This window comes from Zerene cesonia, chromosome 3 (assembly GCF_012273895.1).
Source record: "Zerene cesonia ecotype Mississippi chromosome 3, Zerene_cesonia_1.1, whole genome shotgun sequence".
NCBI lineage: Eukaryota > Metazoa > Arthropoda > Insecta > Lepidoptera > Pieridae > Zerene > Zerene cesonia.
The window spans coordinates 5,769,800-5,785,334 of record NC_052104.1 but is presented as its reverse complement, the minus strand read 5'-3'; the positions used below and the strand labels follow the sequence as shown (position 1 = coordinate 5,785,334).

General features: G+C 32.6%; 2 protein-coding genes across 2 annotated transcripts in view; one reads left to right on the top strand and one right to left on the bottom strand.

Moving 5' to 3' along the window:
- Window positions 1-556, bottom strand: part of LOC119839290 (homeobox protein abdominal-A homolog) — a 15,870-nt gene extending 15,314 nt beyond the window's left edge. Inside the window, exon 1 of the mRNA XM_038365533.1 lies at window positions 424-556. Coding sequence (XP_038221461.1) covers window positions 424-556 — 133 coding nt within the window. The remainder of the gene's footprint in view (window positions 1-423) is intronic.
- A 346-nt stretch (window positions 557-902) lies between these two features.
- LOC119839281 (homeobox protein abdominal-A homolog) overlaps window positions 903-15,535 on the top strand; it is a 50,875-nt gene continuing 36,242 nt past the window's right edge. Inside the window, exons 1-2 of the mRNA XM_038365521.1 lie at window positions 903-1,500; window positions 6,799-6,843. Of these exons, the coding sequence (XP_038221449.1) occupies window positions 903-1,500; window positions 6,799-6,843 (643 nt within the window). The remainder of the gene's footprint in view (window positions 1,501-6,798; window positions 6,844-15,535) is intronic.

Genomic DNA, 15,535 nt, shown 5'->3' with positions numbered 1-15,535 from the left:
TGATTATGCAAATTTTTATGATTTAAGAATTATTTATTCTTGCGCTTATTAGCTTATGTTGAAAAGAGTCTGGGAGAAACATAAATAAAATTAGGATATACAATTTACTCTAGGGACATTCATATTTTTTTATTTTATCAAAAATGTGATTACTATACGCCTTCGGGGTGCACTTTTACAGTTCAAACAGTCGTACAATTGAATTTGTATAATTAATTAATAAAATGTATTCAATGTTAAAAAGTATACACAAGTTATCAATCTACATAAAAGAGATTTATCTCATTTTAGACACTTTAATAAGTCATATTATTGTTTATGACTTTATCTTGCAATTGTGAAACTGATAATATTAATTAAAATTATTTTTACCGAAGTATATTATAAAGTTCGCCAAAATAAACGATTGCAAAAGAGTGTTACTCTGTTGCATAGAGTCATTCACTTTGACAGCTAGAAGTGCCGGAATGGTTTGTGATTGGTGGTGAATGTTCTGCACCGGATTACTATTGGCGTAGACGAGCAAGGTGCGGGGTAGCGCGGGGCTCGGCGCCATTACAAAGAATGGCCGGCGGAATGGTCGTTAGCGAATAGCTTTTATCTCTTTCTAATATAAGCCACGCAGGTAGGAATTAATGAGACGGAGAGGGTTCCGGCACGTCACCCCGCTGAGTCATTGCGTCTCACTCGCACCCACGTGACAAGTTTCGCCGTCTCGTACACGGCGCGCGGCAGCGGTAACGTTCGCCACGACGGGGAATTCAGAGTCGTAGAGCCTCATACGCGGGTCATAAACGATCCGCGGCCATAGTAGAGGTGCACGCGCGAGAATCGATCCGAATCGCCGGCGATAAACGCATCTCCCGCGAGGCGATCGTCGCGCGCCGCGTCGCCGCCGAGCGATGAGTTCCAAGTTCATCATCGATAGCATGCTCCCCAAATACCACCAGCAATTCCACCATCAGAACTTATTCGCGGGTGCTGGAGCGTCGCCTATAGAGGCTTCACTTTCGTCTTCTTTGTCGTCGTCGCTTTCGACGTCCCTGTCGTCGTCGTTATCTGGCGGCCTGGGGGCGGCAGCGCTGGGGGCCGGCTCGCCAGGCGCCGGGAGCCCGCAGCGCTCTTCCTCGTCATCATCAGCGTCGCCGGGAGCGCCGGCGAGGATGTATCCGTACGTGTCACACCACCAGCAGTTCGGTGGATCCGTGCCATTCCCAGCTGGCAGCGGCTTGTCAGCAGACGATAAGAGCTGTCGGTATCCAACCGCGGTGGGCGCCGATCCGATGGTGAACTACGCGCTGGGCCAGCATAACGGCGGGGCGGCAGTGTCCGCGGCTTCAGCGAGCATGGCTGCAGCTGCCCAGTTCTACCACCAGGCGGCAGCAAGCGCGGCCTCAGCAGCATCAGCGGCTTCCGTGGACGCCATGGGTGCCGCTTGCTCTCAACCATCGGCACAGCCCCTGCCAGATATACCACGCTATCCTTGGATGTCCATTACTGGTAAATAATTTACTTGTCGATTGCATGTTTCTGTTAGATTGTCGTACATACCATCTGCAAAAGAAATGTTTTATACTATTTAATAGCCAATTTGTTAAATGTTTAATTAATTGTTAGTGTGTGCACATTGTTTTAGATTATTTTCAATAGCTTATAGTTTGTTTTTGTAGTAAGTTTTTATCAATTGTTTTTATTTTCTTATAAAATGTTATCTCTTTTACATAGATAAACGTAGAAAACAATTTGAAGCATGTAATTTTGTTGACTTCTTATTTCAAATTGGATTTTACAAAAAAAAAACGTGCAAACTATAACCCAGTTTTAATCATGATTGAGATGAGATTAAGATGTGAATACTTTTTTTTACTAATTCACCTATATTTCTGTACCTACGTACTATAAAGTGTAACGTACTACATATATTATATTTACGTTTGAAATAACATTGCATTGGCTTAAGCTATTAGGTAAGCCAATAATAACGCCTAATTTAATGTTACGTATAATTAATAAATGGGACAATAGAATCCATAATGTCAAATCAATATTGAAGCTTTATAATTCAGGGTATTTCAGCAAAACACATCTTATTTGAATATTCAAATATCGGCCCTTCATATTTATATACAAATCCATTTAAAATAGTTAATCGTATATTTATTAACTTCTCAATAAATTTTATTAATAAAATATGATTAGGTTTAAAAAACTGTAGGTACAACAAATTAATGATGATGTCCCGAAAATTCATAATTATATTTTCCTACTTACCAACATATAAAATTAAGCGCCGCCGTAGCCGACGGTAATGGGTGTCTCCTATATACTGTTTATACAGCTCTACAATTTGTTTCTATTAATTACCTTCATGTAATTATTTTTAAAGTTTCATATATTATTGTTATATTATGTGTTGAATTTTGATTGATTGTTATTATTCTTTTTCACATACTAAAAACTTAGAAATACTGCATATAGATTTTTTAATTAATAAAAATACTTAAATATATATGTATATATTACATATAAATAGAGTATGCATATGGATAGTTTAAATTATTATTTATTAATTAAAGTCAAATCGTAGGTAGGCTGTTACCTAACCTACTGTTAAGAACCGTAATAGTTAAAAATATATATCATAGGATCATAGAGAGATAATTTAATTTAGAGTCATAAAATATGAAACCTTATAATTGACACCTTTTTAATTATTTACCTAATATGTGGTATTTGTTCGTAAATATTGTATAGGTTTCTAGAAATTGATAACATTCTAAATTCAAACGAAATTTCAAATGCTCAATAGATTCATGAGCAAACTTCCCTATACAATATCTAATCCTGCTATCTTTATTTAAAAATATTGGGCAATGATTGTTTATATCTAGAAACATACTTTTCACTTTCCATATGACCTAACTACAACATGTGGCTATCAAATCTAGCATCAAAGCAAACAAAACTAACCTAGGTCATAGAGCCCGTTAGTTCTGCATTGCATGCGTTCACATGTGGGGTCCACTTTGTACTCAAAAACGGTACTCTATTAAAGTTTTACTGCTTGTATGCTTTGAATACAATGGCACAATTATATTTTTTATTTGCGGTTTATTGCAATACTACAGTTCTTTCCTAAACTTTATTTGGCTGCTTTACGACCGACCAATTTAATAGCCGTTGATTTTTATTATTTCTTAATAATGCATTAATATTGAATAAACACTTGGGATATTTTCAAATAATAATTAAACAAATCAATTCTTGCGTTAAGTATGAATTGAAAATAATTTATGCACCGATCAAATTATGCTTAATTTTTTAAAATTAATTTGTAATAATTATTAGAGACAGATCTTTTTATTTATATACAATAAGGTCGACGGGTTCATGGCGTTAAAACTGTGAACACAAATCAAACGCAATTCCTAGGATAATTTTTAAATGGAATCATATAATATATAGTTATATAATATATTCAAAAAATCTTCACCACAGTCACTAATGTAAATAAAACATTTTTGTGGGTTCTACATAACAACGAGCTTTCGGGCGGCAAATAGATTGTCTTAAAATACCTAAACATATGCCGATAATAATGTTAGAATTGGCTCTAGAACTATATCAGATAAATTTATTCAGTTCAATAAATAACAATCCATTCTCATAATTATTCCACTAATGAATGTCACTTTCAAAATATACCAAAGTAGCTGTTGCGTATAGCGAACATTAAAAAGATTTATCTCTTGAAGGGCGTTTACCCATGAGTCGATTTAAATTAGCTTATTTTTTTGTTCTAATTTGAATATCAAATTTGCTATCAATATCAAATTCGTAATAACCGCAATCGCTTTAATGGTAAATTATTATTACATATATAACTATTCATTGTATAATATTAAATTTTTCAAGTAGATTTCGATATATTTAACACATGAAAGGAAATTCTAAATTAGAGTAATGATCTGATGCACGACATAATTTTTAATCCGCATTAAATATAGTGTGAAAATTATATTTTTTTCATCTAAAACGAAGCGTCCTTCCTTGCACATATGTCCGCTATCAATAACATAGACACGTAAAGAACCCATAATCAAAGCGAATGTGCCATCGTAACGCGCTCATAGCTCACTAAAATTATACCAAATGGACTATAACCGACTTGTTTCTGTTTTAAAATGGACTCTTCACGTGATTTGTTACTAATGTTAGGTTATAAGAATTATTGCGGCCGTCTCGGTGGATTCAAACACGAATAACGTGGATGTGCCCAATACTGCGTCAGCGGCTCTTGTAGATGTTTGACTCATAATCATTATTTTTAATATAACGGAATTTATTAATCATTTATATTATGATAGTGTCATACTTTTATACTATAATTTATATTTTATGTCCCACCACATCGTGTTCTTAATAAAATAAGAGCTCTATGTGTCGATACATCATCGGGTACTTTGTAGTAGGTATTATTATTTACTAGTATTTTGGAAAGTCTAATAGAAACTTGCATAAATGAAACAAAATATTTCACTGTTAATATATTTTTTTTTAATTATAGGACATTGTTATAGCATTATCAAATTCTCACACTATCTTATTAAAATAGAAAATTAATATACTAATTCTGCATAGAAATAGCATTCACTCATATAGAAAATATACGTTATTTTTCTCACAATTAATGCATAACGTTAAAATATTATATATTTCGGCATTAAGAATGTTCCTAAAAGATAGAATATTTCCCGCCAGAAGAAGTGATATACCGGTTACAAAGATGAGCCACTTGTGGGCGCGCATAGCGCATGCGCCGAATAAATATGGCCGACGCCGCTGGCCAATCAGAACACTTTACCGTGCTTCCCATGTGATATAGAATGCTTCATAATTTTATTGATTGCCAATTTCTATTTGTTAGAATTATTGCAGTATTAAGAAATTTTACTTTTTGTCGATAAATGAATTTGATAACCAAAGGCTAAATCATTTTTTAAACTAATTAAAATAAAGTTAAAAATGTTTTAAAATGTTTTGTACATAACTATAATCATATTTATGTGCCTGCTATTGCATTGGATGGTTTATGAACCTCAAATTAAAAACGATTACTGACTTCGAATTAGGTAGGTAGGTACACCAAAATTGTATATAAATCCTTATTATACATATATCTATTGTAAGAAATAGTCTTATAATGATACTATAATGATTTGTTTTTTTTTATCTTCATGGTATACGTATACTTACACTCATCAATATTATTTATTAAATAGCGATAAGGAATTTATGTAATCTATACGCCAAGACTGATATTCTGAGCTTATCTGATTTGTATGCCACTTCAAAAAATTAAGTTTAAACGGTTTTCAACGCGCTTATCTCTTGAGAATTGTGACTTTCAAGTACCTATCTGAATATCACTTGACATTTAAAATTACATCGATGTTTTATGTTAGTACTTTTCGTTACCGATTGTGTAATCAATAAACTTTATGTTTCCGATTGGCATAATTCGGGTAATTTTAGTGCCTTATAAAACCGGAGTGGTTACTTTAATGCGAGTTAAGGTACTTTAATCGTCCTGTAACAGTTAGTGCGCAATACGTATATTTGATAAATAGATGATATTTGCAGCAAACAATCACATGCTATTTACTTATTGTAAAATCTTTAAAATTCGCCTACTGAAAATCATTAACAAAATATATTTAAATATTGTCATACCTACATCTACCTACCCAAAATAACAATTTACCTACACCTCCGTAAAAAATAAAGATTTTGACGTTCACGAAACACAATTGAACACAAAACAATGTTAATTGCGACTGCGAGTCACGATTAAACATAAGAACATATTGACTCTCTTCATATGTCTACATACCTAAATCATGGTCTGATGCATCATGCAATGTTCTATATAGTAAACAAAATTCTTTTGTTCGGTCCAGTATTATAAATTGTGTTTGTTTACTTTGAACGAACGTTGATAATTAAAAGTATCTCGAATCGTTTCAAACTTTTGAAATTTTGTGCTCTATTGCGTCGTGTGAAACACGCAACACGCGCATACTATGGCGAAACGGTTAGATGAGCAATGAATAAAATGAAGTCGATAAATTATTTTTATTAATCCAATACAAGATACAATTCTGCCGCTATTACAATATAAAAACTTATTGAAAAGTAAAAAAATCCCCGTGTTTCTAAAAACGCAAATAAAAGTTGAGGAAAAAATGTTTATAACCGAGCGATATCATAATTGTAAACAATAAAAACATGTAGTATCGGTGGAAAATCTCTACAAAGATGAAATTGTATGACTTTATAATTGTCTTGATTATGTTGGCATTGTTAACCATAAACCGAGCAAAAACGTTTTCGCTCGTAACATGGAAGCATATCTCATACTAACAACGAAGCGTTTAATTTGTTTATTTTATATTTTAGCTAACGTACTCATAGAATCTATTTATTCGCTTACGTGAAGTAATGCCTATACGATAAAAGTGTACGAAACAAAAACTGCACTTTATTAAATTACTAATATTTGCATGCGCTTACATATAAATTTTGCAATTTTTATCGCCTAAATAATTTGTTTTACCTTTGTTGTATTTAAATTTAAGGATGTTTTTATGTAAAGTAAATAATATATGTATTTGTACATAGGTATGTATAATATCTATATAAGTTTATTATTTTGATGATTTTCAATTTTGTTATGCATGTAATTTTGCCGAAACAAAGAACTTTCTTTACGATTGATAATAGATTTTCCATTTCCAGATTGGATGAGCCCCTTCGACCGCGTGGTCTGCGGTGAGTTCAATGGTATTTATCGTTTCACATTTATTTTCTTTTAATTTTAAGATTATTTATTAGATGTTGTCTGTATACACGGGCTGGTGCAACTTTTTGCTCTACGTTTAAGATCGTGTATTAAGACTTGGCTACCTTCTGTAATATTTATTTGCAATTATTAATTTGACATGCTTTGTCGAATTATTAAAATAACTCCTGTGTTTTTTGTGGGAACTTCTAAAAGTTGGCTTCGATTGCAGTATTAATCTTAGATGGTAAATTTAAATCAAAATTTAGATTGAAAGAGAAATGTTTTCATCTGTTAGCGGTTTGTTATAATTCGGACCTCATATTGGCCAGAAATTACCGACACATATTTGCTTTAAAACTTAGCATATAAAATTGATACCTGTAAATTAAACGGCTCTTTAGATAAAATCTATTTAACAAATTATAAAAAAAACCAAAAGTAAGTTTTAAACAGTACGAAGATACTGTAGGGTACCCGTATTGCAAAAGAAAGGATTTTTCGCTCTCTTAAAACTTTTGCCTTAAACAAAAGACTGTTGTTTCAATTATTTTCGAAGGACCAACCATTCAAGTATAGTCATTTACTTATAAAATATTAAATCTAACTGAGATTCTGTTTGATCTAATTGAGAGAAAAAGCGTATTTACCCTGTCATAATAGAAAATTACGTTTGAGGTAATTTCATTTAATATTATTTTTTAAATTTAATGTAAGGTACCTTAACCTTTCTAAAACGTAGAAATGCCAAGAATTTTGCAATGACATTTTTTTACGCAATAATCATTGTCAATGTCCATGGAGTTATTCAAAAGAGATTCCCACTACAGTAACTTTCTCCAATTTGTCCAACAAAGACAAACAAAGCCTTACGGCAATAGGGTTACGCAATTTCTCTTTTTTCTTAAAAATAGCAACGCTTTGTGCTTCCAGTGTTTACAAATAAGGTATAAGTCAAAGGGTTTTAAATCACGGTGTCGAAAGCTCTTAAAACAAACTTAGAACAGGGGCTATTGTTTTGTTGGCACGCTCGCAAATTGCTTTATTACTTAAAGCTTTGCGGCCGTTCCGCGAAAGTCGATATGCCCAAAATTGCAGACAAAACATTATTTGTTATCATATAAACGTGGTCAAATCCAAGTGCAAGGGCAACGTATACGCATTTATAACGCACTCACACTCACAGTGCCAGTATTTGCATTTCACGTACGATTTCATAATAAAACTGTCTCTCGCGGAACATTTATTTGTTATGAAATGCCGCGAGTATGGCTCACAATGTTCCTTTATCTTCAATAAATTACAATAATCGGGCAAACACAACAGATTACACTACAAGTTTATAAAAGTCGTTTTATGATGCTATAACAATTAAGAGCTAATCACTGTCAATCGTTACTCGACTGTTATAAGCCGCTAGAGCTGTGAAAAAAAGTGTGCCTGCGAACAATAACATCTCAGAATTGACCATAAAGTGACGACCTTGCGGCAATAAAAATTTAACGAGGCAAGCCTGTGGCGTAGTATAGTATAAACACTGCCAGATTTGTGAACGTGATCGTCATAGAAACAGCTGGTTCGACATGTGGCCGACGACTTTGCGTCGGCGACAGTTTCGCGTTTGTATCATAAAAACTTTAAAGGCTTATAAAGATACCGTAATGTGTGATTTATTCGTTTATATACAGTCGAATACATTAAGAAAACTGTGCCATTTTATTATTTTATTGTACACTTAACGAACGTAAACGTCGAATTTAATATAATTTAAGAACACGCAGCTTTCACATCTTTGTTTAGTTTATGTGTAATCTATTTCTCTCGCTCTTATTTTTTACACTGGGTAAGTAGAGCGCTTTGTGATAAAAAATACGATATCGCGACCGTGAAACATAGATAATGTATTTTGTTTAATTCAGAGGTCTTCGCTCTAGCAACATTCCAAATGTCAATGTCACTTACAACGTGTCTTACGTGCTATGTATGCGACTACACTCGGTTTCATTTGATGTTAAATCTTCATACGCTTGTCGTTCAAGGCTATAGTTGTTGTTGCTATTGCATGAATTACGCAACCCACTATTTTTAGCTACCTTAAAAATGCAATAAGGTTATCGACCTGTATAAATTCAGATGATATGCATTGCGTGAATATTTCATTAAACTGATCAAGTATATATATAGATAGATATGGGTAGGTACATAGTCAGTGGACGTTGCCAATACAAGCAATGCGGGTATTATTCAATTGTTGTTATTTTAGATTTTTAATTTGACAAAGACCATTTTATTAGACATCAAGATTAATTATATTAAATGAATAACTGGGAATGAAATTTTATAGGAATAAATTGTCCTCCTACCCATTAAATTAAATTTTCATACTCAATTTAATGTTTTTTTTTATCGCACATTTCTACAAATGCTATGTAATTGAATGAATGATGCATTCAACTGTGATTAGTTGAGAATAAAAATGATATTATTTTTAAAGTTGGCATAGATGTAAAAATGCATACGCTACGAATTGAGAAGTAAACAATAGTAGAGTAGTAGATTTTGGCCACGTGGAAATTATATGAAATGTAAAATATGAGGAAGGAAAATATTCATAAATAACCAAAGAAAAACATCTCATAACAGTTAACAATTTCCGAGTAGACAGCATGTATTCGCCGTCTGATTATTTCGTGATGATTTAGTAAATTCTTATCTGAATAGGCACTTCACGCTACAATTGTGTGCTACAAATAATAATAATGATAAATTTAATGCAACTAGATATATAATGTTTTGACAGTTCAATGAAAGTTAGAGAAAGGGTCATAGTTGATAACCTTATCTTACCAATATTTTCTATTTGTTATTAATGGTTTTCGGCTGATTCAAATGTTGCGTTAAGCTGCATTGATATTTAAATAAACATAGCAGACAAAAGTATTAATTAATTAATTTTAGGTAATAAATGGGTATATAAATACTATCATCATCTATATCATCATATATCATCACTGCCTACCTTTTCAGAGTCTTTTAAACCATTTGCAGATAACTCAAGCACATTTTTAATGTACGCCAAACCTTGATAGTCACGGGGCAATTAAAAAAATAAAACGCCATTGAATGTTTTCGGTGAAATATTTGCATTAATAAGTATTCTTATGTGAGAAAATTATTTTTAACACAATCTCCGTTTAAAGCTTTATCAAGAGAAGAAAGTTGTTACTCACATTATAAGCTTAATCAAAAAATGTAAAGATGAAATGATGAGCATATCTTACAATATGTATAATTAATTTTTTCTCTCTCATTTATCAATAAATTTAATATTTATTGGCAAATTATAGAGCAGTCCGTTTGATCATTTATTTATGAATTGGTTCGTATCCACGTTCCTTCGAAACTATTTAAAACACTTTGAGTGAATCCATTTATAAAGCAATCTATGATGTTTGTTTATACGTGCGCGCACGCATGTATCGTTATCTTTTCAGACTATATTTATTATTAAATTTTTTCAATTCCAACGAAAACTGTGTTGCAATAGTAAACACTATAATAACTCACAAAATTTAATAAGAAGGAAATAGTGTTAATGGTCTATTAAAGAGGTTAATGAAATCGTTTGAAACGGTGTTAGATAGTAATTAAAATACGATAGAGATGGACTTCTCATTTCAGGTTTTTTTGTCAATTCTAAATGTATTTTAGCAATTCTTCATACTTATTGAACTGAATACTGATAAAAATGAATAGTAGGTATTTATTTTCGATAAGAATTTAACATTACTATAACTGATATGACTGTATGAAATTATTAATTCCAAACTTTACTAAAGCCTGTATAAAATGCAAAGTTGGCGATGATGACGATTTTGCAATTTTAATTCATATCCTGTTGATATAAAGGTTTAATTTTATAACCTTAGGGCAACGTGAACTATAGTTTAAATATTCACTTAATACGTTTTTCACTCGGAGCACGTTGCGACGGATGCATTCAACAGAAGTCGCATGTACAGGCGCATGTGTTTATTTCATGCTTTTTATTATTTTACCGTGTATTTTAAAGATGATTTGATTATCTTGTTCGATGGTTGCGCATAAACATTAGCAAGGCTATTTATGTAAATAAATTACGCACACACCCTCTATTTAACCGTTTTTATGTAAACACGTTTATGTAACTAATCGTCGAGTATTTTTAGGGAAAACACAAACAAAACAAAACATTGCATGCTTTACTTTTTAACACTAAAGTGATTATTAATTGGTTGACATTAATTTTTTGTCATCTAATATTACATATACCTTTTTTAATTGTCATTTAGCCATGATAACAGTTTAAATAATTTTATTATGCTAATGTTTATTTCCTTATAGAAATAATACTGAAATGTTAAATGTGGGTAGTTGTTCAATTCAGCAAAATATTTGAACAGCTAGCTTTACTGTAGACGAAGATTTAGTTTATGATGCCAATTGACTAAAAAACTTCCACAATATTCATATTCAACGTACATTTCAATATTATAATGGAGTCTATTTCCATTCTATAGAATCAACTCATTTGTTTCTTATCCATAAATTTTAAACAGTAGGTTATTGTAAATTATATTAATATGTTTAACGTCATTTGTAACCACGGTAGAAATTTACATATTATTTCGATTGTTTGTTTTAATTCTTGGTAAAAGTAAATATTAAGATTTAAGACAAAAAAGTAAAGATCGTGACTAGAATATCTAAACAAAAACGTTCTTTACGCAATAAATACGGTACATTTCTTGTCGTGTAGCATTCTGGAAATTACGAGATTGTCTGTATTATTCATTAACGTAATGCTCAAACCTTTATAAATTATTGAACAAGTATAATAATTTGAATATTAAATATCATATTTTCATACAACTTTGTGTACGCAGAACGTTTCTCATACAGAACGCATTGGAGTCAGAGAACTGATTTAATAACTGTATGGATGTATAGAGGCATTGTTCAATAGTACGTCGAACTTCCAAGGCAAGAGCTTAACTCGCTACGCCATGCCAAATACTTTATGTTAATTCTGATACTGCAGTAACGTCTGCCAGTTTGAATTTATTTTATTCGTCTGCTTTCAGTCGATATCGTTATACTAATGTACTGTATTTCAGACAATTTATTAAGCCAATCCAAACTCTACGTTACATTAAGTATATCAAAGCCTTAAATTTATTTGCTAGTCGTTCAAGCTTTAGCAGAAGCTGTTAGTTTAGGATTCCGCACGAACTTGGGGTCACATGTTTGTGTTCGCAGTGTAAATAGAACTTTAGCCTAAGTGTACATCGGGAAAGGCCTGGACGCAACGATAACAACCTCTTAGTGACGTGGAGCTGTCGTTCTTAGAGGCGCTTACAGATAAAATTCAACAAACGCAATTTATATCTCCATTAGCAATATTTATTTTCAGATCGTATAAAGCATAAGCGCTTAGTAACAACATTCACAAGATTAAAGGTGTATGCTCTTTAAAATTACCCAACTAAAAATGATCCACCGTACTGGTATTAAATCGAATATGCGTTGTACAACTTGAAGGATCAATAGAAAGTGGTTGTTGATGTTAGTTTACAGCGCGCTCAGCGTTTCCTCGGAGTTTGCATAACTCGAGGGTAGTCTCAATAAAAACAAATTGGCTGCCCGCTGACCAGAGGCGAGCTTTACACACGTACGAGGAAACCGTGCGACATTCTTGAAGGTGATTTACTGGCATTTCATGTAACTTACTACAAACTATAAAGAAAATAACATAAAACTGAGTTATTTTAATATTATATGACTCAATTTCATATTTCAGCTGTGCTCAGAATTCTGAGAATTCCTAAGTTAAGGCAGTTTGTACCTTAGCTTTATATCATCCGTATAGAGTATTTATACAGGCTGTATACAAAGGAGATTAATGCGGCTACCATTATCTATACCCATCGGCTACTTTTAAAAGAAAAAAAAAAGTTCATCCGCTCGAGATCCCTAAGTATATAAACAAGTTCGAAGGCGCCAATCAAGCACGACACAATAAAACAACACGAAGCCGAAGTTATAAATAACGAGATAAAGGAATGGAATTACATTACAGGCTGGAGGCTCTATGCGGCTCATGCGCATTAATCTCTGAGATACAATCGTGCGGCGGTAAATCTGATACTATCTTGATATACAAGTGGACGTTTTCACCTTCGTACAACGTTCGCGGGAAACTAGTTGTTTTAGTTGTATACTGTCTTTACTTTATTGCTCGTACACTTTATCTGGATTTGATTAACGTTTCTTTATGTATTTTGTTATGCGAAATATTATATACCTAACACTTTCACTGCTGCAAACGCTACGACGGTAAATCTTTGCTTCATATTAAAGTTTGCAATATGTTAAAAGGATCTATTTCAACTTTTGAGATTAAATTCGTTTGACACTTAAGAATTTATTATTCCCTATTTTATGCGCTCTACATCAAGTTATTAAAACGGTATTAGAAATTAAGTAGAGTCTGCATAAAAACTTTTTATTTTATCTCAGTTTCTTTTTGATATTATACGAAAAGGATATGAACGTAAAACCCGTGTAGGCAAAATTAAACAATAAATTTATTTTAATTAATCGCTCCGCAAGTAATTTCACTTAAATTAACAACAACTTAAATGGCATAATATATTGGCACTATCGCACATATAATGTAAAAAATCTTTGTTAAAATTACAATAATGTGTGTGGCTTCGTCCAATTAAGGCGACGTTAAAGTAATTTTGTTCCCACTAATATGTAATTAAATCGTTATTTTATTGGCTTAATTGTACGTTGCGAGTATTTTTGTCGCGTTCTCCTTTTGAGGTCGGCCGTCGCCTACTGACTCACAAACTTATTTCGATTTTTCCCTTTCAATAATGAACGTAAGTTAATGGCTTTATCTAAAAGAGCACATTATCATTCCGGTCCTGTCGCAGCGCAGTTGCCGTGAATTATGATTTTAATCTAGACTTTGCTCGTATCGCATAGATTTTATGGAAATTAACCGTAAGGAATTATAATTGAGAATTCTTAATTAGTCCGCCGGTTTAACCACCCATGGAGAAATAAAAACCGTTTCAGTTTATTTATTATTTTGTATCTTCACGCTGCATCCAATTCTTGTTTGACATCAATGAAGCCCACGCAATAAAGTCCAATGACCAATGTCATACTTTGAAATAGATACTCACAATAGTGTCAGCTTAGAAAATTTGATAGTTACAAAGCGGTAAATAAAAAAAAACGTTATCATCATTATAATAAATACATCGTACGCTAAAACGAATGTATATAATATAAGTATATCTTGAATTCAGCTAGCTTTAATTCGCCACGTATTTTTATTACTATTCAAGCCGACATTTCTCATTCATTAACTCCCATTAGCCTTACATTCAAACGAAATCGTGATATAGAAATAAACAAAGATATATATCAAATTTCAAAACTAATTCAGAAGGCAGGCCGCAACCCACGCTCTACCGACAAAGAAATAATTAAAACGGCATACCTACTACGCTTAGCATTTAATACCTGCAACTAAACAAGATTTTACATACTACTTCTCAGTACTCGCCGACTGAAAATAACATATAAATATTTACATTATTTTAACTATTTGATATCCCGAGCGATTCAATTTAGTAAAATGTTCAAAACTATGTGTTTATTTAGCCATCCAATGGACGTGACAGATCTAAATTTGTAGTTTGATATCCATGCGTTTGTTATAATTTTATATAGCTTAACATTCAAGCGGTGTAGTGTAATGCATGTTGGAGGGTAGCGCAGGCACCAAAGCCGCTTAGGGGAGAAGGGACACAGGGTGCGTCTGACATTGAAGTAGTGCCAATAACAAAGGTATAAATAGCGGGGGCCGGCGCTACGTAGGGCGTTACATTTGTACGAGATCGGAATATTTTGTTAGTACGCTTGCTATCTCCTAAACAACGGATTACAATGCGGGAAGGCTCGTCGCTGGATCTGTATACTTGATCAATTGTTGGCTTTATGTGAATCGATCGCGCATTAATATCAGCGCTTTTATAATAAATAACAAATAATGTTTGAAACTTAAAATAAATAATTTATCGTGGTTAAAATATAATCTTTGTTTTTGACTATCGTGTATTTCATGAATTAATACGAATTTGTGCCTTGAATCCTTATATTCGCGGGCATGATTATTAACTTATTATTATATTATATCGAAACAGGCATTACTAATAACATATTTATATTCCTTATAATTTATCTTAAGACACAATGCTAAATAAATCGAAGCATTAAAGGTTATGTCCCCATTCAACGTACGGTTATTCTCGGATAAAAGGTGAGATCACGATTTACGATCTTATAGCCATCTGCCCTGACTACGTAAGATATTTTTATTTGGGCGTCTTAAATATGCGTAATTCAGTAATTTAAACTTCATTCTTATCGATGAATTTAGAACACTGGTGTGCACCATGATGATTTACGTAATAATATAATTAAACAACGTATCTCTACTTATTACGATTCTTACACAAAAGTTTACCTGCCTGAAACGATGACCGGTTAAGTATCACTTGAGCGTCTCCAAAATTTTTGTATAAGGTTTATTTTCGGCCTACGGAAATATGACCATGTATCATTCTATAGAAA